We start from the raw sequence: 27268 nt of genomic DNA, 5'->3' as shown, positions 1-27268 counted from the left end.
TAACTATCAGATGTAGGAGTTATTTCATCTTCTTGAGTTGCAGAAATTAATTTTTTCCTCTTGAGAACTTAAGGGTTTTATGTGCACCTCCTGCGGAGTTAAGATCTTTTTGCTGAAAGTTTCTATAACTTTTTATTTTCTTTATTTTTTAACAAACAGAGCAAGTGTACCAATTATACTGATCATTACATCTACCAAGGTTGTAGGCAAGATGGCATTTCCCATTTTGAGTTCTGGGCTTAGCTGCTGTGAAGTCTTACTTCAAAGAACAACCCTGGTACACACGAAGGATCACACAACAAGACTGGAACTGTGTCCAGAGAAAAAAGTAAGAGTAGCTGATGAGTTGAGGTCTTGGATAGTCAAATGCAGAACGGACAGGGCATGGCCAGATGCACGCCACAGGGAACAGGAGCAGCAAGTTGAAAGCCCAGAGGGTGCCCGCCCTTCAGGCATCTCCCATGGTGCAAGGTTCTGAAGCTGTAATTATCAGCTGATAGCTGCCAGCTGATTTCTAGAAAACATACTGAAAGAAGTACGGACCTATCCCCAGTGTTGGTGAACAGTGTCTAGGGCTACAGCTGGAACAGCCAGTTACTCCATTAGTTTCTTTATTCAGTAGCCTCAGTGGGATTGAAAACAGGAGGGGATCCATGCAGCTCTGTGTGGTGGAGTGTGAAGGGAAGTATCGAGAAACATTTAAAACAGTTCCAGCTATGAATGCCTTGGAACTGACGTACAGAAAACATCTTCACGAGACTCAGAATTAGTAAAATAAGAGTTTCAGGTGTCCCAGAGTGTCTTAGAAAGGTTCTGGTCATGCCATCTTCACAGTACCCTGTATCATTTCTTAATAGGTAAAAAGTTTAGGAAGTTTCACGGTACTCTGGAGTTGAGAATTTTGGTTCTTCTTTTGCATTTTTCAGTGGGAGGGTGAATATAAAAAATGTTTCTATAAATCCATTAACAACAAGAGGAGGATTAGGGAAAATCTCCCTCCTTTATTGGATGCAGAGGGAAACATGGTAACTAAGGATGAGGAAAAGGCTCAGGTGCTCAACACCTACTTTGCCTCAGTCTTTAGCAGTGGAACTGGCTGTTCCCTGGACACCCAGCCTCATGAGCTGGGAGATGGGGAGGGGAAGCAGAATGAGGTCAGCACAATTAAAGAGGAGGTGGTCAGAGACCTGCTACACCACTTGGATGCACACAAGTCTGTGGGACTGGATGGGTTACACCCAAGGGTGCTGAGGGAGTTGGCAGATGTGCTCACCAAGCCGCTGTCCATGATTTACCTGAAGTCATGGCTAACTGGGGAGGTCCCATTGGACTGGAGGGTGGCAAATGTGACACCCATCTACAAGAGAGGCAGAAAGGAGGATCCAGGAAACTATGGACCTGTCAGTCTGACCTCGTTACCGGGGAAGGTCATGGAGCAGATCATCTTGAGTGCCATTACAAGTCATATAATGGACAACCAGGGGATCAGGCCTAGTCAGCGTGGGTTTATGAAAGGCAGGTCCTGCCTGACAAACCTGATCTCCTTCTATGACAAGATGACCCGACTATTGGACGAGGGAAAAGCTGTGGATATTATCTACCTGAATTTTTGAAAAGCATTTGACACAGTTCCCCATAGAATTCTCATAGAAAAACTGCCTGCCCATGGCCTGGATGAGCGAATGGTCTGCTGGGTCAAGCACTGGCTGGATGGACGGTCCCAGAGAGTGGTGGTCAATGGAGTTAAATCCAGCTGGTGGCCGGTCACAAGTGGTGTTCCTCAGGGCTCGGTGTTGGGACCATTTCTGTTCAACATCTTTATTGATGATCTTGATAAAGACATAGAGTGTATCATCAGTAAGTTCGCAGATGACACCAAGTTAAGTGGGAGTGTCGATCTCCATGAGGATAGAGAGGCTCTACAGAGAGACTTGGATAGATTGGATCAGTGGGCCAACATTAATGGGATGAGCTTCAACAAGGCCAAGTGCCTGGTCCTGCACTTGAGCCACAACAACCCCATGCATCGCTACAGGCTTGGGGAGGTGTGGCTGGAGAGCTGTGTGGAAGAGAAGGATCTGGGGGTTCTAATTGACAAACAGCTGAACATGAGCCAGCAGTGTGCCCAGGTGGCCAAGAAAGCCAACGGCATTCTGGCTTGTATTAGAAATAGTGTGACCAGCAGAAGTAGGGAGGTGATAGTCCCCCTGTACTCTGCACTGGTGAGGCCACACCTGGAGTATTGTGTCCAGTTTTGGGCACCTCAATATGAGAGAGATATCGAGGTGCTGGAGCGAGTGCAGAGGAGGGCAACAAAGCTGGTGAAGGGCCTGGAGAACAAATCCAATAAGGAGCGATTGAAGGAGCTGGGACTGTTTAGTTTGAGGAGGAGAAGGCTGAGGAGAGACCTCATCACTCTCTACAACTACCTGGAAGGACATTGTAGAGAGGTTGGTGCTGGTCTCTTCTCACAGGTAATTAACAATAGAACAAGAGGGAACGGCTTTAAACTCCAACAGGGGAGGTTCAGACTGGACATTAGGAAAACATTTTTCACAGAAAGAGTGGTCAGACAGTGGAATAGGCTGCCCAGGGAGGTGGTGGAGTCCCCATCCCTGGATGTGTTTAAGGGTGGTTTAGATGAGATGTTGGGGATATGGTGTAGGGGAGAACTTTGTAGAGTAGGGCTGATGGTTGGACTTGATGATCCCAAGGGTCTTTTCCAACCTGAATGATTCTGTGATTCTGTGAATCTGAGAGGCAAAGCAGCAAGCCATCCAGTCACTGCAATGCCTGTTCTGGACTCTGGAGCATCTTAACATAGCTGCAGTGGGTTGGGGCTTAGTCAAAGGTAACTTAACTGCCTAAGTATTTAGCTTCTCACAGAGGTTTACCAACCAGTCCTGACTTCTGTTTTCCTGTAACTAAACCCCCAATAGTAGTTTAATTAAAACAGAGGTCTTTTGTGCATAGTGGTTTATCTCTATAAGGATCGTGCAAAGTAAGGATAACTGGAAGTTGGACATGTTCTATATTGAGAAACTTTATAAAAATGACTGCCTTAAGAGGTAGGATGGCATAAAAATAATGTCTAAACCTCAGTGATGGAAAGATGAGTTCCTGTTTTCCATTTCAAAAAACAAAGCATATTATACACTGTAATACTTGTTTAATAGGTTTGAAGCCAGTGAAGACCACCTTTTTCACACAGCCTCTGATAACTATATTAAAGACAACTTTTGAAACTGGTAATTTGTTCATTAGAGTGCAACAATTTGCATTCTGAGTAATGAACTAGGATTGATAGAAGAAATAAAGGTGGAAAATGTTTCTCCATGAGGTGCACCATTCTTCCAGATTGCAGTACAATGCAGAATTGTATCTATGCTCCAGATCTGCTAACCTGTCCTGAAGTAAAAATCTGTCCATGAACACAAGGCACTGGGGGCCAAACTGCTACAGTAATCTGCAAAAGTGATTGGTTTGTACCTGCAAAATCTGTTGGGCAGACTGAGGCGGTTGTGGGCCCATGTAGGAGACATGGTCCTATCAAGTCATGCAATATCACTACATGGCTTGGTTTCGTTTCTGGCCTTCAGGACTGGTTTGCCATTTCTACTTGGTACTGGATTGTAATTTTAAACACTGGGCTGTGGATAAAGTGAAAAAGAGAAATATTCTTCTGGCATGTGAAAGTACATAAATAGGAAACAAAAATGCATTTCCAAAAGCTGGGGCTTTTTAATAATGGCGGTGATTTTTTATATAATGCAGTATTTCTTGGGAAAATGTCTCCAGATGGTAGTGGGTTTTCATGCATGTTTTTTTTAAGTCTTGAAGCTGATTGATGCATGCTTGAGTTGCATTTCTTGAATGTAATAGAGAATCATGGGAATGTAGAATAAGAAAGGTGAATGGATTTCCAAGTTTGAAACTACATGACTATGAGACATGCAATATGTGCTATTCTTAGCAAAGATGCTGAAAAAAAGGAAAAGCGAGCAGTTCACACACAATCTCTACATGAATATTTGTTTAGCTTTTGGAACTCACTGCTTGAAGTGTAAGATCTTTTTGTGTCATGCACATCTAAGCCACTCACAGCTTCAGCAGAAAAGCACCAATGCTTAAAAAAGTCTACTGTGATAATTTAACTCATCAGCATGATAAAGCTTTATAGGTTTAAGAAATTAGGTCAGTTCACCACACTAGAAAAGAGTGCAACAAGGATTCCAGTTGTAGGTGCTTATTGTAAATGCAGATGGCTTCTTCTTTAAATTCCTTTGCAGGGCAGTAATGCTAGTTTTTAACATCTCAAATTTAAGTGTAATTCAATAAGACTAGCAGTGCCTTACTCACTGGCATTTGTTGAGTCTCATGGTTTCTCTTTGATACAGAAGTCTTAAATCTCTTGAAAAGAAATATAAGCATGGGAAAGAAGATATGCTATAAATACCTTGCAGCATATAAAGAAATATTTGTTGAGCTCAGTGGGGACATATTATTAACAATAATCAGCGGTTGATTAAGCCCAGAAGTAGCTTGTCTCTGAAACAAAGATTACAAGTGTTTGGTGGCATTTGTTTGTGGGGCTAAGCCACTTTTCCAAAATATTTTAATTAATTCATATAATGCTTCCAGATACCTCTTAACTATTGAAGCACTGGAAAGCACTCTGGACTTTGGAATTATTTTAAAAATGGGGGGAAAGGGCAGAGAGAGGCAAGATATTCAGATTATGTTGATTTATGTTTTAACACTGTGGGTAGCAGCCAACAGATCAGGAGAGGAAAAAGAGTGTAAGTTATTCCTAACATTTGCTACAGTAGCATCCTATAAATTACTATGGGGCAAAGGATGTAGGTTGCACTTGAATCTTCTACCCATCTCCAACATGACCCACAGATAATTTGCTTGAGTACACTGCATCTGATTTCATTCTGTAGTTTCTTGCTTCACAGTGACAGCGAGGTTTAATTTACTAACTGAATGTTTACTGCCTGCACCTTTTTTGAGGAAATAGCATAAATAATCGCAAACTGCTGTGATCATCTGCATCTGTAACTGTGTAAATTGAACAAGGGAGTAGACTTGTTATTATGAGACTTGTGCTTTTCATGTCTGTAAACCAGAGCTCTGAATGCAAAAGTAACAGGAACATATGTGAAACTTGCAGTGTTTGCTGAGGGATATTTACTCCATAAATCAGTGAATGAAGCGGAAGGCATAACTCACAACTAGGACACTCTAATCAGCAACTAATAGAATGCAGTTCCACTATGTCCTCCCACCAGGAAAATCTGCACTGACCTCCTCCCAGCATGGAATTTTAAATTTCTGAGGACATGGAACAGCTCTGAGAATTTAACAGCTTTTTTTTTTTTTTTTTTTCCCCACACACTTCTGGTACAAAGAAAATACATTCCATATCTTTACCTTTACTCTGATACCCATAAACCCATATATATATATATGTATAAACTGCTATATATATAACGCTAGAAAGTAATTTATTCTTACCTCAGGATTTTTCAATTTGTGATCATTTAACAACCCTGAAAATGGAATTTTTATATAGCTGATTGAAGTACTTGCACAAGAAAGTGAAGAGAAGAAACATACCAAGAACTATACACTTACCAGTGATGTTTGGAAGATAGTGCTGAAATTGGAAAGTAACTCTAAAAGACAGTTAGACTTTGCCACTTCCCATCAGAAGATCTCATGTTACGAAGGTGAGAAGAGGGAGTTCAGAGACTGCTACCACGGGCAAAGCAGAAAAACTAGAAAAAGGAGAAGATCTGGTTTAAATATTAAAATAGTAACACAGTCTTAAAATAGATTTTGGATAGACAAGAGACATGCAAGAGGAGTGGGTGTAGTAGCACAGAGAAGAAAAAAAGAGCTAATTACTAGATTTCTGCAAACATAGACACATCATGCCAAATTCAGCCACTTTTCTGTGAATTTTTGGGCATCTGAAATAAATGTTGATATTCTGGCTTCCCCCATTTAATAGTCCATCTCTTCCTAAATACCATCTAAACACATCTTCCTGCTTTTGTCCCTCATTTTTCCTCTTCTGTCAAGATATTTGTGACAGATTTTTCACCTCTTTCAGATGAAAAACCTTCTGACAGAGCATAATATGGGTAAATTGTGGTTAATTTTGTGGATATTAAGATTTACAGTTCCTTAATGTCAGCTTTGACATCAAATTTGCTTAGTATCTCTGTGCTTCTCAGGACAATTAATCTTCATTATTTACCACTGGGTTCAGTATTAAAGCATATATTATTTAATTCTTTAATTGTATTACTTTCACGCATATACACTGATTTTGTGTGAAAATGATTCTTCTGAAATCAGGAAAATATGCTGAAACTTCCAACTTTCTTTGGAAAAAAAGAGTTAGGTAGAAAGGTGTTACATATATTTGCTGTGTCAAAGTGGGATATCAATGCAGTACTGTACACAGAAATTTGAATTAACATCATTGCTGGGATACAGCTACATTATTCTGGTGTGCTTTAAAGCTTTGCACTTAGTTGCATCATCTGATGCATCAGCAAATGCTCTGAGCTCATCAAGTGGCTGATGGATGTGTTTGTAAAGGCTTGGACGGTCACTATATGCAAGGTAAACCCGCTGTTGTACTTATGAGGTCAGTGAAGCAACCAGAAAGAAAAATATAATTCTGTAGCATGGGTCTGTAAACATGGTGCTACCTAGGCTTTTTACGTTTAATGAAGCAGCTACTCAGATGCTGAATATTCTTGTTAAACAGTCTCAGCATGGATTTTAAAACTAAAATGCTGCTGATAGCATGGTCTCCTTGGAGAGTCGTGGCTCTTATTCTCTTAAAAAAACTGGTTTTTATGTGTTAATGGTTTTGAAATCAGCCATTTGCTTCATTTTCATTGTAAATGAGGGCCAGAGTCTGATTTCCTTCCCCATTCTCTGAACACTATATCCCCTGTGAGCTGTCTCATTGGCTTCCAGTTTGCTTTCTGGGGTATGCATGGTCTGAAAATAGCTGAAATAATCCTGTAAAACAAACACTTTACCAAGCATTTTCCCATTTTAGATGACTTTCTGAGAATATAAGTCCCTGTGTGAAAACTTGTGTGATACAAGTAGTCCAGCACTTGTATCCCCAAGTAGTAGTCCCCCCAAGCACCAGTAGTCCCATCACATCCTCACATGCTACAAAGTCTTACTGCCAAAGACATCCATTCAGGAGACTTCAGAAAGTTAGCACTGCCACTTGCTCAAATCCAGTGAGATCATATTACAAGATTTCTTTTAAAACCCAGAGTGGATTAATGTTTAATTTTTAAAGATTCTGTTTCCTGCTGCAGTACTGGTACTACACAATTAACAGAGGTGTTAGCACTTTTTTTGAGGGTTAAATGCAGTGCAGACAAACATGCCTGATTTTTCAACCTGTGAATTTTGTCACAGTAACCCATAGCATTTATGTGTGACTGTAGCCAAGTGTCTCAAGGCATGCTAGGAAGTCTTTCTCACCTTTTGCAGAGAGATTAATCCACCCCATACCTGTGCTGTTGGTGACCGACCTGGAGAGCAATCCTGCAGGCACATAGCCTGGTGTTCTGCCTGTTGAACCACACAGCCTCCTCTCACCAACAAGCACAACCAGTAAGGAGCATTGTACGAATGTATCAGGAATTTGTATTCCTCATCTCTTTGTTACCAGCATAACCCTTGCTTTCCAATTACTGTGGTTCAAAGAATCATACAAAATACACTGTAAGTGATGGGAGAAAGAGCAAAGCAGAGAAGACACAAGGCAAGCTGTGATTTCTACCTCACCTCCTGGCATAAATTATTACTGCATGGAGGCTATTATTAAGCAGGTCTGTGTGACAAAAGCCTTGCACAGGATTATTTGCTGGGTCCTTGCTCTGCTGTGGGTTGGTGATGGAAGGCATTTAGTAACAGTGGAGTGTGTTCACAGGGGATTTGGAGCTGATCGGCCACTTTCTCCTCTGATACATAACTTTTCCTGTTGGTGAACAGGGGCAGCCTTTAAGTTTAAAAGCACACAAGATGAAGATTGTATATTCCTTTGCAGCATTTGGCAGGGGAGAGACAAAAAGGTTCAGTCTTTCCATTTATCACACCTGACTTTAGGAGTCAGCGGAGAAAAAAAGCAGCGCAGAGCCCTGGCTTTCTGTTTCTGAGACATAGAGACGGGGGGATGTTTTTTCTCACACCTGCTATCAATCAATGCAGCAGAGTTGCAGACAGGGAGGGACGTGATATTTCCCACCACCCTGTCCTCCCTTCTCCCTAGATGGGGACCTGCTGCCCACCACCATGAGGATGAGCCGCTGCAGTCATTTGCCAGAAGTCCTGCCAGAGCGCCCACGCCCACCAGCACCTGACGGCAAGACCCTGCCTGGTGGCAGCGGCCCAGCCGGCAGCTGCCCGCAGTATGTCATGCAGGTGTCAGCCAGAGATGGGCAGCTGCTCTCCTCCGTCGTGCGGACGCTCGCCACGCAGAGGTACATGGGGGATGGTGGAACGGGCTGGGATAGGCCTCTTCCCTGTGTGGGCTCCAGTGCACCCTCCCCAGCTGCCATCCACAAGTCCCGTTCGGCTCTTGAAGGGAAGATGTAGCAGTGTGCTTTATGAAGGCTGACCACGGTGCACTTGTAATTAAACCCTCATCCAAACTTTATAGTGATAATGCTACATATGTAATTAAGCCCTCACCATTACTTCTTCACTTGGTGAAGAAGGGGGAAGGAAGCTGTCTAGGGATGCTGCTGCTCAAGTGCACCAGCTGCAATAATTTGCCCTGATAATTTAGCAGGAGGCTTCGGCAGGCACTGGCTGGTACAGGATGCAGTGTTTAGCCTGCGTGCTGCTGCCAGAACTTCTGCAGCACATTTCCTTCACACCTTTCCTTCACACTTCCCAAGCCAGCACACTGAGCAGCCAGACGAGCTGTTTGTAGCAGAGGTGCATGCACAAGTGTTGCTGTTTCAGCCGTCATCCAAGTGATTGAGAGTGGCTCTTTCTGCTGTCAGTTTAGAATGGCAGATTAGTGGTGAAACATACATTTAAACTATACCCTTCAAAACACTAGTCTGCTTCAGGTTTGCTTTGTTTCCATTAGAAGCAAGAAAGAGGTTGCTATGCCTTGGCCATATCCAGACTTGATACTTGGGTCAAAATGAAGTTCCAGTTCACTGGTATGAAGCTGGAAAGACTGCACGTGTCTGAAGTAGCCCTGGATTTTCACAAAGCAGCAAACATAAACTGATCCACTGCACCGATGTGAAGAGCGAGATAGTCAACTGCTGCTGCATGTGTTATGTGACAGCCTGAAAGGGCCGTTTCCCCTTTACTTGTAGCATCTTTTTTAAACCCTGTGCATTTTGTACAGCTCAGATGTGTGTGCAGAGCATGAAGCACAACTTCATACTGTTTCACCAGGCAGATTGAAAGGAGCAGACTGGCTTCTTTACACTTTGCTATAGTTACACTTAAGTGAGGTCTACGTGGGGCAGCCTGCAAAGAGCCAGAAGAGGAACAGAGGGAACATCTGTGTGCCACCATATACTATCTGCTAACAAGGTTTTTGTCAGTGACAGTAACAAAACCAGCTTTTCTGATATCACCTGAGGTGGTATATGAGGTAGGAAGAGTTTTTGTTTCCAAGACCTCAGCCAAGAGGCTGACCTTGTCAGCCCTGGCAGTTGGGGGGCTGAGTTGAAGCTACAGTGAAGTGGATCCATGGTTCGGCAGCACTGTGCTCACAGGCTGCTCCTGCTTTCTGCACGCTGCCCTAAGCCGAGCACCCTGGAAAGCCACATGACTGCTTTGCTCTTTCCCAAAAGATTCCTCTTTAAAATGGAGAATCTCAGTAATTAAAATCAGAGTCTTTAGGTTTTCACTGGCAGGAGGAGCATCTGTCCCCCTTTGCACTTTAGCACCCTGCCAGCAGGAAGGTGGGTGCTTTGGGAGAGTCAATACAGGAGAAATAGCCACAGGCAGCAATGCAGGAGGGATGTGTTTGGCACACTCCTCCTTTTCATTGCTGTTAATATCACTCATTGAGCTGCTTGTGGGGTGTGGTCCCAAAGAGAGTGAAACCCTCCCCAGGGACAGGAGCTTCCTGCCTGCACACACCTGCCTGAAGTTGCAGCCCTGCCTTCACACCGCTACAGGGCAAGGTGCTGATGTTTTAGATTCAGTAATCCTGTGCTGTTTATCACCAAAACCAGCTTACGCTATAGGTCAGGGGTTCATCACTAGCCTAAGAGATGCTACCCCATAGGTCAGGAGTGATGGCATAGATCATCACTAGAATAAGAGGTGCCCAGCTGAGGCAGGTTTAAAAATTCCCTGATGCATTTAGAGATTTCTTGAAGTGGCTGCTCTGCTGCACTTTGAAGAGGTGGGAAATACAAAGGTACAGGAGCACTTGGTTGTCTGTCTCTCATGTGCCACTCTGATGTTTTTCACTCTCCACGTTTTTCCCCCCACAGAAGAGGTATTTTAAACAAGAATACCAAGGTGCCTGCAGCCATTACCCCAGCAGCTTTGTGTACTAACTACAGAGCAATGTACACAAGCTGCAAACGTTTCCCACATTGTTAATTTGTGATATACAGAGAAAAAGCGAGAGAGACTACATCACAGCCCTGTATACTGACCAGCAATTTTCTCTTCTCCAGCAGTGCCTTCAATGACCGGCCGATGTGCAGGATCTGCCACGAGAGCAGCAGTCAGGAAGACCTGCTTTCTCCCTGTGAATGTACAGGGACCCTGGGAACTATTCACCGCAGCTGCCTGGAGCACTGGCTGTCATCTTCAAACACCAGCTACTGTGAACTCTGCCACTTTAGGTTTGCAGTGGAGCGCAAACCCAGGCCGTTGGTGGAGGTCAGTATATGGGGCACATCCTCAAAAGCTTATCTTTAATGAGCAAATCATGTTTGTTTTTATATAGGCATCGCAAAGCCTTTGCAGCTCTGCCAAAGCAAGCTGTGAGTTTTGGGCTTGGCAAGATGAGGGCAGGAGCTCAAGGAAAGGGCAGGAATAACAAAACCCTTATTTTGAACCAAATCAAGACAAGCGAGAAGAATGGGCTCAGTGAGTTTGCTTCACTGTAAATGTGAATGAAGATTTGAGGAACAGTGTGCAGCTAATTCCTAGTATACCAGCCAGCTTAGTAGAGGATGACAGAGAGGTAACAGTTTTTGTGGAATGTGAGACAAGAGTCAGTATTCAGCATGTTAAATATAGGTCAGGAATATATTTTTTTTCTTACTTTTGAGAGAGAGGTAACAAGCTGAGGAGCCTTTGAAACCTAGTTTCCATGTCAAGCCCACAAGAATGGATTGTTCTTGCTCAGTGTCTGGCATGTTCAGCCATTTGTGAGTGACCTTTTGGCCTCCTCTTGCCTGTGTACCAGACTCAACAGTGAATTGGACAATTGTTTCTCCCTTATCAATTAAAATTCAGTTTTTGCCAACTATAGATGCTATAGTGGCTGCATGAAGTTTGCCAGTAGGTTTTTTTTGTCCTCAGGAAACGAGGAAAAAAAAAAAGAAAAAAAGACAAAATCATTATCTTTATACTGTTAACGATCTTTCTCTTCTGCTATTTTAATTTGGAAAAACAAAAATTATGATTCGTGTTGGGATTAAAAGTGAATTACAAATAATAACATTTTAGAAAAGTAATGAGAAGCATCTTATTGTACCAGTTGGTGACACAGGTGCTTACATGCTGAGCTTGGGTTCAGGACAACATGTCTTTCCTGTGCATCTTCATTGTTTCTGTAAACTGTAGCAGAACTGTTTGAAGGAGATATGGTATTAAAAGTAAGGGAGCTGGGTTTGCATCTTGTTTTGCTCTTACTCACAGATGAGAAGATACAGGGTAAAACTGACTGCTGAGAAGTGGGTCAGGGACCTATGCAGAGAGAAAATGAGCAGTTATTGAAGGCTACCAAATTTTCTTTATGCTGGATTAAGTTAGGCATGTGCATTTTGTGTCTAGGCCTATCTTCAGCAAAAAAGAGATACATGACATGGTATTTAGCCCAAGACTGGTAGTCTTGTCAAGCCTTAACCAGCACAAGCCTAGGTCAGCTATGTTCATTTGCCTCTGGCTTGTTGTTTGGTGTTTCTAGGCAGGACTCCAGCCTCTCTCAAGAAGCTGCAGTTTGAGAAACACTGCTTTTGAGTGTTTTCAGGCTGGCTGCGACTGAGCATCAAAATCTTTATGACTGAGCATTCTCCAATGAAGATGATAACATCTTCATTCAGCCAGCTGCTCCAAGCCTGCGCCAAGCAGTTTTTGGTTGTGGTTTTGGCGTGAGGACGATGCCACTCTGAATTTGCCTTCTGAAAAGAAAGATGCTGGGACAGTGCAAAGTAAACTGTTCGATTTTAGAGTCCAGCTTCTTCAAGCTGTTCCCTTGCAACAGCTGCTCGTGAGGCTTGCTGTGCACAAATGGGACATGACATTGTTCAGAGCTAATAATGATTGAAGAACTTGAAAGCGAAGCTAACCCTGCCCATCATTCCCTGATCAATTGCGGCTTCTTTCTGGAAAAAGCAGTAGTAAATAGTAGCAACAACAACAATAATAATAATAACAGTTATAATGATAAAGCTGTCTTTTGTTTCTCAGCTGAGGACAAGTGAGAACCAGGTGCAAGAACATTTCTGAAACATAGTACACATTGTTAATTGATGTTTTTACTGCCTAATCTTTTCTTTCTTCTTGACTACTATACTCACAGTATTTTAGTGCAGTAATTAACAATTTAAACAAAAATTGCTGGTTGTTCAGCCATATCCCTTCCTCCCCTGTGTACATTATTATGGAAGTAGCAGAGGATTTCTTGCTGTGCTTCATGATTTGATCAGAAGAAGCTAGTGAATCCATAGGATATCTCCCTGCACCCCCCCCCCCCCCCGCCATGTTGCTAGTTTGCCATTAGTTCATTATGAAGTGAAAGCAAATGCTTCATAAAAATTTTTTGCAAGATGGCTTTTTGCCTTCTTTTAAGCAGTTGCCCATGTTCACACTAAGAATGCGGCCCCATACATTCAAGCAGGAGATCTTTAGCTCAGATACATCTCTACATATCAACAACGTAGATCTCTACATCTCTACATATCTATGCCTCCTGCATACATCATGCATAGGATGTAAAAATGCAGGGAGCTCACATTTGCTTTCTCTCCCTAACTTATGTTATGCACAGCAGCCTGTTTTTCCCTTGATTTCTTTTGCAAGGAAAAGCAAAGGAAAAATAGTATTCATCTTGACCTCCAGTTTGTCTTTTATCCCTCTTATCTTTTCTCCATCATAAGCTCCTCCCTGGTCAACTGAATTTCAAACTGTACTTTGCAAGGGAGACATTCCTTTATCTATGCCACAGGACATGTTTTTGTTTTCTGGGGGAGATGCGTCTCCCAAGAAATGTACAATCTGTTATTAACTGTTTGACACCCGAAACCCAACCAGAGAGGCAGAAAACAGTACAGTCTGTCAGACAGATCCATCCTCTCAACATTGCATTTGTGAAGCTTCAGACTTTCTTGATCCACTTCTTTTTTTTAACTCAGATTGTCTTCCCCAGAAGAACTTTGTTTCTGAACCACAAATCAGGCATTACAGTGGGGACTAAACCCTCCTTCAGTGTTTGAGGAAAGTGATTTGTCCATTGCCATCCACCATTTATGTCTTTTGCTTCCTAATGCATTGGGTGGAGGAGCTCTATGACTTGTTCTTTGTCAAGTCAGAGAAGGACACACCAGGGAATGCACACATTTCACCTCCTCCACAGGTGTTTTTCAGAGATTGGTCAGCCAAAAGGAGTGGTCCTCTTTACCATTTTTTGTCTCCATACTGTTGGCCTGCATGTGTCAAATGTGCCCTGTGTGATTTTACAGTTGTGGGTAAGAATTGCTTTCTGTTGAGTCTTCACAGAATTTGTTAAATGGGTGGCTAATGTGCTTCAGGTAAGTGCAGAGCCCACTCATGGCCTACCTCATTTTTGGCAGTTACACTGCCTTACTTATGGACTGAGCTAACTGGGAACTGTCACACTCCCTCCAGATGACCCTGCTTCTGGTGGGACTTATGCTCAGAGTCTGGGCTGATGCTCCTCAGCTCTGCCTTGGAACCTGGGACTTCCTCACTTCTCAGTCACTTGTGAACTTGTTCACAACAGCTGCACTGGAGAGAATGAGATATATTGTAAAAGAGCAAGAGATGGATTGTGATGAAAAAGGGTTTTTCATACCAAACATCACTGAGTCCTTCTGTTTGTCTCCCGTCTGGAGGGCACCCAGCAAGCTCTGGCACAAAAAATTGAAACCACCAACATAAATCAGATATAATCTCTTTGTCATAAGCTTTCTGTAGCATCTTTGGAACTGCCATTTGAAGTCACATTTTTGGTAGACAACATGTTGCTATGAGGCACTTGGCAGGCATCAGTAGAGGAAGTCTAGTCATTTCCCGTGATTTCAGAGCTCCTCCTTTAAATAAGGGGATTGTTTGGAGACATCCACAGCCCTGCAGTGAGTTAAAAGGAGTTATTTGCCAGTAATCCAAAAGATGCTGTCCATTTACACATTACCAATACATGCACATTCCCCTCAGTCCCAGGGCTCATGATAGTGCAAAATTCAATTCAAGAAGTACAGGCAAGGTCTGGAAGTACCTCTTTTACTGTGTGCTAGATGCACAGCAGCCGTGTACTGTCTGCTGGAAATTAGAGGTATGCAGGGCATGCTTGGGTGCATGGATGTCTCATTATGAGTGTGTATTAGGGATGATGCATCTCAAATTAAAAAGCAACTGCTACTGAGTAGCCCTTTTTCTCTCTCCCATGTCTTGGTGACCCCACTGCCAGTGAGATCCTGGCTACATTTGACACGGAGGACCCAGGCTGAAGCAGCAGAAACTCTAGACAGCAGAGGAAAGAAAAGTGCATAATATGGTGGTTGATATGCGTAGACATGATGTTCTTTGTGACAAAACTGGAAAGATCTCAAAGCAAACACGGTGAAGTCAAACTGCAGTAGTTTCAGTTAGTGACTTTTATAGACTTTCCACTTTTATATACGCTGCTTTTTTAATGCTGATAATCTACAGAAGGAAATCCACTCTAGAAATGTGTGACATGATTCATGTAGATGCTTTTGCTATGTTTCAGCATAAAGACTAGGCAAGCTTTATATGAGTATTATATGTCATCTTCATTTCAATTTCCATATTGCATCTACAGAAGCAGACACAAAACATGGCAGTACAACTGTATTTATGTGCAATAAAATGTCGTTAGAAAACAACTAGCTACAACATAAATATGGTATAAGAACATTATGTGACCATATAAGTCAGGCTTGTATTGCTTGTAAGTTATTTACATGTTTTAAACCAACCAGGATTTGGTATCTGTTGGTTCATTTTTTGCAGACAACAAACAAACAGAAAGCACTTAATTAACAATATAAAACTTATAAGGAAAACAGCAGAACTAGGAGAAGAAATAAAGTCAGGATAATCATCACAATATTGGGCAGAAATTAACTTTAGTTTTTCCTAATCTATTGCTGGTAAAGAAAAGTAAATCTTAAAAAACCCTAAAACCTACATCTATGCATGAAGTAGTTAAGATGAGCTTACATTATAATTTAAAACTTCCAGAAGCCTTACACTGAAAAACAAATTTACTTTTTGTGCAAGACTTTGAGTCATATTGGTTTTATCTGTTGGGATTATTTTTACTTATTTTCCTCTTCACTGATCAGTGAAGCAAGTCATTAGCATTAATTACTATAATGAAGAGACACACCAGATTTGCTGCACATAGTGTGTAGAAGGATCACTCTTACAGCCAGAAGGAAAATGGGGACTCTGCATAGTCACCACAAGGAAAACTTTCTGAATCTAAATTTGGAGTAACTGCAGCTGTCGATACAGCAGGTTAGAGCTGGGAGCAGATAACTTAAGTATGTACATCCCCCTGCCTTATGGACCCAAAAAGGGTAAAATAAGAAGGGCAAGGTGATGGAGATGCTTTTGTACCTTCAGCTGCAAAAATGCTCCCCCTGAGACCCAAGTCACACAGGAAGAATTTGAAGCACCCATGTAGATTTCCAGTAGAAGAATGAGTTAAGAAGGTATTGCAAAAATAATTAATAAACTCCCCAACACATACAGTTTTAAAAACATAACCTCTTCAAGATGCACCTTTTACACCTAGAATACCATATTTTATTCACAGAATCGCAGAATCATCTAGGTTGGAAAAGCCTTGAAGATCACCTAGTCCAACCATTAACCCAACACTGACCATTCTCCACTACACCGTGTCCCTCAGCGCTATGTCAACCTGACTCTTAAACACCTCCAGGGATGGGGACTCCACCACTGCCCTGGGCACCCCATTCCAACGCCCAACAACCCGTTCTGTAAAGAAATACTTCCTAATATCCAGTCTAAACCTTCACTGGCGCAACTTGAGGCCATTACCTCTTGTCCTATCGCTTGTTACTTGGTTAAAGAGACTCATCCCCAGCTCTCTGTGACCTCGTGTCAGGGAGTTGTAGAGGGCGATGAGGTCTCCCCTCAGCCTTCTCTTCTCCAGACTAGACAACCCCAGTTCCCTCAGCCGCTCCTCGTACGACCTGTGCTCCAGACCCTTCACCAGCTTCGTTGCCCTTCTCTGGACACACTCGAGTCATTCAATGTCCTTTTTGTAGTGAGGGGCCCAAAACTGAACACAGGAATCGAGGTGCGGCCTCACCAGTGCAGAGTACAGGGGCAAGATTACTTCCCTGTCCCTGCTGGCCACGCTATTGCTGATACATTCCTAATTCATTCCTAATTCTGATTCATTCCTAATGGGGAAAAATCCAGAGACCAAAACAAGCTGTTCTCGCTCCTTTGAAGATAAGTGAAATAGTTGTTTTATGTTCTTTACAGAAAGTTTTCCCAAGCACAAATCTTTCTCAGTACTGACAGCAAGAGTGCAAACAAGACCAACCTACCCACTGAAAAAAAAAAAAAAAAAAAAAGAAAAAATTACTTGTCAGTGAACAGACTGTGCATTCAAACCATCACATCTGTAACTGCTGTTTCCTCAATTTAAAGGACTAGTGATCAAGGGCAAAAAATGTTGAGGAAGGTTCTCAGGAGAAAGTAACTGAACAATCGGAGAGGAAATAGATGCTTTGGAAAAAGCCAAATGCTCTTTTTAAAGGCCTAGCAAGATGAGGGAAGTTCCTGTGGGTTTTCAAGGGTACAGCTATTTTTATTTTAGATAATGGTATTGGTGACTTTTCTTTGGATATCATGATTCTGCAATACATTTCTAAACTGCCTGGTTATTCTCTCTGCCCTGCTGGTAGCATTTCCTACCACCAGTAGGAGCCAGTCAAAGTTTGCTTTTTCTATGAAAAACAAAAAGTGCTAAGATAAAAGAGTTTTATTGCATCTTTTTGGAGAGCTGCTAAGGGTTTATTATCTATCATGTCTTTAGTTTCCATATATTTGAGCTTGTAGATAGGTCATTTGCAATGTGTTAAAATATGTGTTGCCAATAGCAAATCTGCTTTGCTTTTGATTTAAAATGCAAAACATTAGTTTTGTTGATTGATTTTCTTGAATGCATACATTTGTCTGCCTAATTGGGAATACATTAATCCAAAATAGAATGGGAGCTTTGATAAACATAAAGATAAAAGGAAATACTGCTTCTCCCAGAGTTCCACAAAATCTTTTTTCTTGACACATCTTGAAATCTTTTACCTGATACAAGCATCGCCTGAAATATAAACTAGAAGTGGATAGTAGCAAAACAGAATAGGAGTACAACAGACTAATATTAAAGAATACCATATTGTTTAATTGGACCTGCAAGAAATTTCATAGGTTTTTATAGCACAATTTAGCAAGCTTCATTGTTTGTTTTCACTATCAGAGAATTACTGATCCTGGCTTTAGACAACAAAGTTGTATAATCCAGAAGCTGAACACCACATCTACTGGCCACTGCATTATGGCTACTTGGTGGAGCATTCTGTACCAAACTCCTGTTTTTCAGCTGGCAAACTACCCAGGGTCTAGACTGCAAATTCAGTTACGGTGTGATAGCAACAGCCTGCAGTACTCTCCTTAACACTTAACTACCACCTAAGGTTGGTTCCTATCTGCACTGTGGTTTATTCTTTCTATAAAACAAAAAAAAAATTAAAGGTGTATCATACACCACACTTACAGTGAATAACATATTCTTTCCACTTACAAAAATATGCAGATAAAATTTATTTGCTATTTCAAAAAGTATCTTTGGCTCATTCAGACATCTACAATTAAAATATTCCCTGAAACCTGAGTTAAAATAAGGGTTAAACTTAAATAAGAGCAGACTCAGTTACAAAGAGTCCATAACATTAGCACTGTAAAGTTACAGAGATAGATCGTTTAGTTTCTAGCTGTAAAATTGACAGGCCTCTGTCTCAGGGACCAAAGGAACATCTCTGTGAGCTGTCGCTATGGCCTTTCTAAAAGCACCCACTGAAAACAATAACACTGTGCCAGTAACTGAATGTTTGATCTAAGCAGGAAAACAAAAAACTGAAAGATGAATATTTTTTCAACTGTAAAGTAACTATCAAATATTTGTTTTCCTTGACAAAACAGTAACCCAGAAAAGTTTTGAGTCACCTGAAATGTTTCATTGCACTGAAAACAAACATACATACCATTCTGGTCTGGGAGACTTTATTTTGACTTACATGTAGTTAAGCTTAGTTTCAAACCGTTTCACTGAAAAAAGTTAAAACAAATTTTTCAAGTAAAAAAATATTTGAACAGAACTGTTCAGATGGTTATTCTTTTTTTTTTTGACCAATAGATGGTCCTCCTGGTTCATTCAAGAGAAACACCCTAAAAAAAAAAGGCAATATCAGTCTTTCTTTGCTTAAAGCCCAAGGCAAAATGCTCCCATTGGTCACTGCTGGCATGAAACCAGAAATGACAATAATTGCTAGCAGTTTTGCTTGTGTACAGATTGCTTTCTTCAAGAATCACTGCAGAGCTATCAGCGTGAAAAGAGTGAAATGAACTGGTATGTTTGATGTGTAATAAGCTATTTTTAGTTCAAAGGGAAACACATTTAGGGAAGACAATCACTTTCATATCTCTGCCCCCCCCCCGCTTATCTTTAACTAAAAAGCAGTGTGATGGATTTTCTTAATACTGTGTGGAATCTTCTTTGCCGCTGGTATAACTTGAGCAACAATTATGTAAAATCAATTTTGCAAGGAAAATGTAGTGAACTGAAAAGGACTTCCCTGTAGAAACAGGTTGTAGCCTTAGGATCTGATCTGGAAAAAACTATGCACATACGTTACTTAGCATTTGTGAGTCATCTAATTGATGATAGACCTACAGAGGTAAGTCCTTCCAGGATTTGGCCTTTGGCAATGGTGAAGTAGCTTAAACCTGTGGAAGTGTCTTACAGCAGTTTTCTGCTGGCACCTCATTTTGGTTAGGTTAAATAAATTCTCAGTCTGAGCCTCTCCAGGGTGTTCTGACCCTTGGTTGCTGCTTGTTCTGATGATTTTCTTCTCCAAATGTAAGTCTTCGCTTTGCTTTGTGGATGCCTCAGCCTGTCTCCCCTTTCAGATGAGCAGTTCTCCAGTCTCCAGTTATGTTTGCTTATGCCAGATGAAGTAAACTAGTTAAAAGGAAACTGAGCCCATTTGCTCATCTCAGGAGTCTAAAGTTTCATATTATTTGACAACATCAAATAAAGATCTCTATACATTTGCACTGAAAGGGGATTTTGGACAGTTTCATAGATCTGGTTTTGCATGCAGTTTTAAATATCAGGCAAAATTTTGGAAGCCAGTAGTGGGCTCATAGACCAAAAGTCTCTCAGGGACTGTTGCAAATCCACATTAAGTTCCTGAGCACTAGAGTTTGTGTTCAGTTGAAGAAAGCATGGACACCCTCTGATGAAAGTCAAGAGATCAATTTAATCTTTCTAGGGCAGATAATTTAAATTCAACTCTGCTTTGTGAAACAAATCCTTGTACGTGTATTACACGTGTCAGCGTGAGGGGTGAAGGAGCCTCGGGTGTGTTAACAGTGTTTTCTCAGGTCCAACGTGGTACATCAAAAATCCCTTTCATAATGTAAGCAAGTTCCTTCATAAAACTGTCAGCTTTGGGGGTTTTAGTTTACACAGCTCTTCTTGGGAGGCTGTTCCAGAGCTGGATCCTCTGAAGACTGGCAATTTTTCTGATTCTTACCCTAAATTTATTTATGGCCAACTATTACCCATTTGTTCTTAAGCTTAAATGGCACTTTTCCTTCACCAATGCCCCCTTCAGTTCTCCCTTCTTTTGGCCATCCCCAAGATACATTTAGAGCATGACTTTGCTGGGATAAATGAGTCAAGCTTTTAAAATCCCCTCTTGTGGTGTGGACTTTCCGTTTTCCTGATGCCCTTTCTGTTTTCCAGCTGAAGTGATCCTGTCTGAGCACAGGAGGAAATCACCAGTGTGTCTCAGAGGGGCTTTTGCCACTGCCTGCAGGCTTAGGCACACATTTGCTGGGCAAAGATACATGTGGCCAAAGATGTTGCCCTGCCCAGACCAACTGCCACAGCTGCCCTTTGGGGAGTGCCCATTCCCTGGTGGACGGACAGTCTGGGTCATTTCAGCAACACCTGCCCCATTTAGCTGAGCTTGGCTGAGCGGAAAGCCCCTGTGCTGGAGCAGTGTGTATGGTCTGTACAACTGCAGCAGCAACACCCACTGCCAAAGAAATGGCGTAGACAGCTGAGGGAGCAGAGAGATATCATGCAGCCAGAGCCATTAGCTCAGGCTTTGGGGGGTGTTTTGCTTCTGGGCAGTCCCCATTTGGTATGTGTCACCGTGAGGGGCAAGGTGGAACCCCACGTTTCTGCAAGGGGCTGGATTCTCATCAGGTGTGTATTAGTTTCCAGACACAGGGTTCCTTTGCTTGTGTCAGTTATGTGCCAATATTGAGTTGTGTATCAGGTGCTGCACTGACCTGTTCTTGAATTCCTGCTTGCTGCCATTGCTAAAGTCAATTCATGACTTGTTACTCTGGCTCTCCACCTGGGCCATCCAGGAACAGGAATTACTGTTCACTGTAAGATAGCATTTGATAAAATAGTGCTTTGCCAGGCAGGTCAGCATTTTGCTTCAAACATAATCCTTTTCATGACCTCTTTTTTTTTTTTTTTCTTTTTCCCCAAAATGGAAATTATTACTGTGAGAGTCTCAATTTATTGCCGAAATAATTGAGCACATTGTCACATTTTAATAGGAGAGAATTCAGAGTGTCATAGTGCAGGTCTGACAGTTGCATCTGGCCTTACATCTCATTCTTTGCCAGCAGAGTAGTCCCTACTGTACTGCCACAATTAATCAGCTCAGCACTTTGTTGGGATCATTGTGTGGGTTTCAGTTTCACAAAAAGATTTGCTGACTTGTATATTCAGCTCTAAAGTAACAGTGCACATTTCCAAAACAGAAGACTGAAATCTAGAATCTAAACAGAAGCAGATTTAGAAACAGTATGCACTACTTCAGGAGAAAAATACATTCTGTGACTGAAATCCTTACAGACACTGAAATTACTTATTCATTGTTTTTGGATTCCACTTCAGAACTAAGTAATGAAATTTCTCCAGCTTTTAAGGTTAGACTGTAGAATGGTGGGGATTTTATTTGTTATTTAATACTACTCTTGTCTGTGCTAGACTTATCTAATATTTGAATGCTTGGGATTGATTCTTTGTTCATACGGGTCAGACAGGACATAAGGAGGACAGGGAGCCATCAGCCTGTGAAGCAGGATTTAAGACCATAAAATGTGGTCTTAATTCATGTGCATTGCACTGTGTATCATCAAAGTCATAGGACAGAGATAGCAACACATGCCTTAATGAGCGTGCTTCCTCACATGTATGTATTCTTGCTTCTTATTTAGGATCAATAAAGAGTATTTCTTGCACTAGCTGAGCTGCATGGATGCCAGAAGGACTCTGAAATGTTGCAGTGCACTCATCACTGCCCAGTTACAGGGGGGACAGCCACCACATAGCACTGAGATAAAGAGATACTGGCATTTTAAGGGCTGCCTGGAAAAGTGGTGAACACCTGCAATTCCCATTGAGATCAAGAAGTGCAGGTGCTTAGTTACTCTCTTGCAGGTCACCTTTTAAACAAATACTTTTCACAAAACCTTTTCACAGTCATCTTTAAAAGCAGAATCTCCACTACCAGGCACTTTTAGTTCTTCTCATTTTCCTGTCAGTTTCGCATTACAGGGATTACTGGAAGTTGAACAAGGTGAAGGTTGCCTGTCTAGAAGCAACCAAATATAACCTGAAACTGTTATGCATGCACCCTTGCGGATGTTTCTCTAAGTAAATGGAATGAAAGCCCAAGGAAAGTTGTGTGAGCCTTTCACATGACTTTATAGTGTTCTCTATAAAGTTACAATAAAATAAAAAGCTGTTCAAATGTGAACATATGTCTCCTTGTTTTGTACAAGCTCTACTGAAGCAAGCTCTGCTTGCAGCCTCTTCCTGTTCTCTCCCCCATACGAATGGGGTGGGGGGATGAGCAAGTGACTGTGTGGGTGCTTAGCTCCTGCTTGAGGTGAACGCACCACACCCGGTATTCTGGTATTTTAAATAATGTTGAGTTTGGGAGAATGCTTGAAAATGAAAAAAAAAATATTGAGCCTCCCTCTTTAACCAGTGTCTTCCATTACAACTTCTTGCTTATAGTAGCACGTAACAGTTATGAAGCACTTACCACTTTCTTAGGATTTTAGAAGTATTCAAGCAAATTAAAAGACTACATCCTGCAAAAAATGTTTATTAATATATTTTTGTGCTCTCCTAAATTTCTGAGTCATACATGAAAATGGATCTTAGGCTGCTGAGTTACTGTGTTGCAGTTAAACCTCACAAAAATCCTGTGAAGCAGGTAATTTATTATTTCCATCTGAGAGAAGGTGAGGCTGAGGCAGACTCATCTACTCATTTGTGTTTTTCTGCTAGTGCCAGATTAGTGACTACCTGTTCCTGGTTGCACTCAATTTCTTGACTGTTGTTTTACCCATATGAAGAAGGAGAAATAAATGCTCTATTTATTTTCATGGTGGGGGCAAAGCAGGAAAAGATGAAGCAGGATCTGAAAATAATAGAGGGGCAGGATACCTAGGTGAGAAATATTCATTAGCTGGCACAATGCTCTTAGCCTTACCTTCTCTTGTCAAAACTTGAGTCCTGCTGTTCCTCTGGGTCATTGCTGTAGCAGTGTAATAGGGAAGAAGGAAAAAACCTGAGGTATCTGGGAACAAAGGGCATTAACTGGTAAAGGGATGAAGTTGCCTCCCCAACCTTAGTTTCTGAAGCTAAAGAGACAGGACTTCTACTGCCCTGTATAATACACTGGAAGGAAAGAGAGTTTAAGGATGCATGAGTCTGTTACCATAAATTCGGTCTCAAAAGAACCCCCTAAGAATGAGTTTGAAGTTTTAGAATTCAGGCATTCTTTATTGCAGCACTGGAAGCATGGGGGAATCATTCCACTTAATGTGCATGCCGAAAGACAAAAGCACACTTGTTATATACAATAAAAGACATGAATATTCATGTAATTTCCGAGAAGTACACACCTATTTCCAGAGGATCTAATGCATCTGTTAATACATTGCGCAAGCCTACTAAAATTTGGGGAAGGGTCTCTGAGGGGTTTCCATGGGGGTTTTCGGTGGTCTGTGGTGGTCCCTAGTGGTTGTTGAAGAGGTGTCTTAGTGTCCTTTCCATGAACTCTGAGGTTTTTTTCATATAAGGCCTCATCTTGGCTCATTGCTCTGTCTGTAAAGTTTCTCAGCTTTGTTATCTTTGACTGCCACAGGTGTCTGTTGGTTTCTCTGCCCTCCCCAGGATGTACCCATCACAGCTGCACAAATTATGTCCTTGGGTACATTCTTGTCTGAGGCGCCTTACAGCAATTAGCACCAACTGCTTGCAGGCATCAAGCCTTATCCACATCCACTGGCACAGAGCTGCAGTGGCTTTGGTTTCTTATTGTGCCAATGACAAATAATGCAATAGCTCCATGGAGGAGCATGTTTTTTCTTACCTTCAGCATGGCCTCCGCACTCAGGTCCAGGGGCTTGGGAGGTACATGCCAGACTGAGAATTGATAGCCTGCCCTGTGCCCAGTTCCAGCTGTGAGAAATGCTCAGTTGCCAATTATCAACGGCTCAGACAGGATGCGGTGTGAAGCACTCTTTATTATGTTCTTGCAAGACCGGGTGCCCCCATCAAGTGAACGCGCCTAACAACCATCGTGCAATGGTTTATATCCCTTTCTCCCAACCGCCAGTTCCCTCCCCTGATTCCTCAGTGACTGAGTACTACAGGGTGTACAGGCTTCCCGAACCGCCTACCGATACGCCCCTTCATGTATGTGTTCATACGTCGCATGTTCATGGAAATGAACCTTGGCTTTCTCCAGGGCAGAGAAGTTAATATGCATGAGCTCATCACGCAAGCGTACTAAGATGGAAATGTTCGAAATTCAGGTTCACCGAGTCTTTCGGTATCTGCATCCATCTAAAGCCAGTTCCAAGTACCGGGTCATCACAGTTGAGGAAAAGACCACTTGTCTTCTAGCCCTAGGCCAGGGATTTCAATGGTTGTGAATTGCTCTCGTTGATTGCTTTGGTGAATCGCTCCTGCCCTTCCCATCAGGCTTATTATGCGAAAACAACATTCTTTCCCTTACACAGCCATGCCAGCAGCTGGGGTTATGACAGCCACTCTACTTCTGCTGTCCATTCCCAGCTTTGACTCCTCTGCTTAGATTGTGGACTGTCTGGGGAAAATGCAGTCCTGTGCAGTACATGGTGTGTTTGTCCTTAGTGGCTAGGGTAGTATGTACAGCTTCCAGGCTTGTTGCAGTTCCTAGGTGCCACAGGAAGAAATATTTGCTATTCTTGGTAGTACGATGCATATGGTTATATGCTCAAAGAACAAAAAAAATAAAAGGATGCTGCAGACCAGTTTCGACCAAATCCTATGGCTTATATTGGCAAAAATCGCAGGGCTTGGTGGCTTTCCTGTTCAAATATTGAGTGATGAGAGTTTTTTATTAAAAGGTCTCAGTTACTGAGTTTCTGTTGCAGGCTTACTTCTTTCACCTCTGCTATCTAAAATCCTGTTTATAGAAACACGGGCATGTTGGCTTGATAGATGTTCAATCAACCTTCATTTCAGCAGCTGACTTTCAGAAACTGTTTTGCAAAGTTAATATCCTTAGTAACCTTGTGTGCATTCAGCTGTGCTTTCATGTGGATATCTGAAAGCAAGTTTAAAGTGGCTTTGCCAATATTATAAGTAGAATGTAAAAAAAAATCTTAACATACAAAATATTAACAAACATTTTCTGCACTCCTGAGTTGTCAGGAGTGCATGTGATTCTTTCCACATTAAGAAGGGAGTTTCTCATACAGTTTGAATGCCAGGGGCTGTCTATGCAAAACACTTCCCCTTATCAAGCAACTTTTACCTCAGCTGAATAAATGATACAGTAGGTACGCATGGCTAGAGGTGCACGTCAGCAGACAGCAAGGGGGAGAATTTCTGGTGGGAGCTCTCTAGGGACAGCCAAAGCCATGTCCTGCATGTGGTCCATGTTCCCTCCTCAAAGGGGCAGGCCTCTGTTTTGCAAGCAAGCAGCTCATCTCGGGTAAAACATCCTCCCTGTGCTGACACTTGTTTTGTCTGCGTTTTGCCTGCAGTGGCTGAAGAACCCAGGCCGCCAGCATGAGAAACGGACTCTCTTTGGAGACATGGTATGCTTCTTGTTTATCACGCCGCTGGCGACCATCTCTGGCTGGTTGTGTCTACGAGGAGCAGTGGACCATCTGCACTTTAGTAGTAGGCTAGAAGCTGTTGGCCTCATTGCACTCACTGTCGCACTCTTCACTATTTACCTCTTTTGGACCCTAGTAAGTACTAGTTTTCTATTCAACCCACAGGAATAAGGGGAAAGAACTGTTATCGTAAATTCGGTCTCCAAAGAACCCCCTAAGAATGAGTTTGAAGTTTTAGAATTCAGGCATTCTTTATTGCAGCACTGGAAGCATGGGGGAATCATTCCACTTAATGTGCATGCCCAAAGACAAAAGCACACTTGTTATATACAATAAAAGACACACCTATTTCCAGCAGATCTAATGCATATGTTAATACATTGCGCAAGCGTACTAAAATGTGGGAAAGGGTCTGGGGGGGGGCTTCCATGGGGGTCTTCGGTGGTCTGTGGTGGTCCCTAGTGGTTGTTGAAGAGGTGTCTTAGTGTCCTTTCCATGAACTCTGAGGTTTTTTTCATATAAGGCCTCGTCTTGGCTCATTGCTCTGTCTGTAAAGTTTCTCAGCTTTGTTATCTTTGACTGCCACAGGTGTCTGTTGGTTTCTCTGCCCTCCCCAGGATGTACCCATCACAGTTACAAAAATTATGTCCTTGGGTACATTCTTGTCTGAGGCGCCTTACAGCAGTTAGCACCAACTGCTTGCAGGCATCAGCTAGCAGGCATCAATTCCCCCCTTTTCTTGAGACTTTGGACTCATAAATCCAAGGTCTCAATACTTAATATCCATGCCTTATTTTCATGTAGAGTTTGCTACAACAGCTACACCACTGAATCATAATGCGAGTTAAGATACAGATGCAGACCACTACTATTATTATTACAAACAGATTTTTAACCATACCCAATTCGGTAGCCATGAGGTAAGTTAGTGCCATGTATCGTCCTTGGTGGCAAAACCTTGGTCCCACATTTCTGCCAAATCTGTGGAAATTCTACCATTCTGATCTACATATACACAACAGCTTATGTAAATCACAGTTAATTAATCACAGACACCCCCTTGTGAGGCCAATAGAAAGTCAAGGTCATTCGATTTTGTGATATTACCTGAAATAAACTGGACACTTCAGTTTGTAACGCTTGTCTTCTATTTGGACTTCTTGTTGAGTAGTCATCTTAGCACTGCCCCACTGAAAGTCCGTACTCATTGTAATGTGTATGTAGCTCTGGCCTCGAGTAATGGTAATATTATCATGTAAGGGGGTATTGTCAGGCATTGGAATCCCCATGTACTTTGGTGTTCCTAGAGAGTGTTCTG

At 42.1% G+C, this 27268-nt stretch overlaps 1 protein-coding gene across 3 annotated transcripts in view; it reads left to right on the top strand.

The window, feature by feature from the left end:
• Positions 1-27268, top strand: part of MARCHF3 (membrane associated ring-CH-type finger 3) — a 109823-nt gene that overhangs the window by 53995 nt on the left and 28560 nt on the right. Inside the window, exons 7-9 of one of the 3 annotated variants that reach the window (XR_012621737.1) lie at positions 8321-8531; positions 10713-10920; positions 25876-26085. Coding sequence is in view for 2 of the 3 variants with exons in the window: in XM_074813317.1 (XP_074669418.1) it covers positions 8321-8531; positions 10713-10920; positions 25876-26121 (665 nt within the window). In the remaining variant the exon portion in view is untranslated. Of the gene's footprint in view, positions 1-8320; positions 8532-10712; positions 10921-25875; positions 26310-27268 lie in introns of those variants that run through there. The other 2 variants (XM_074813318.1, XM_074813317.1) reach the window with 2 other exon arrangements.

The sequence above is a fragment of the Strix aluco genome, chromosome Z, assembly GCF_031877795.1.
Source record: "Strix aluco isolate bStrAlu1 chromosome Z, bStrAlu1.hap1, whole genome shotgun sequence".
In the NCBI taxonomy this organism is placed as follows: Eukaryota; Metazoa; Chordata; class Aves; order Strigiformes; family Strigidae; genus Strix; species Strix aluco.
This window is presented reverse-complemented; position numbering and strand designations above follow the sequence as displayed.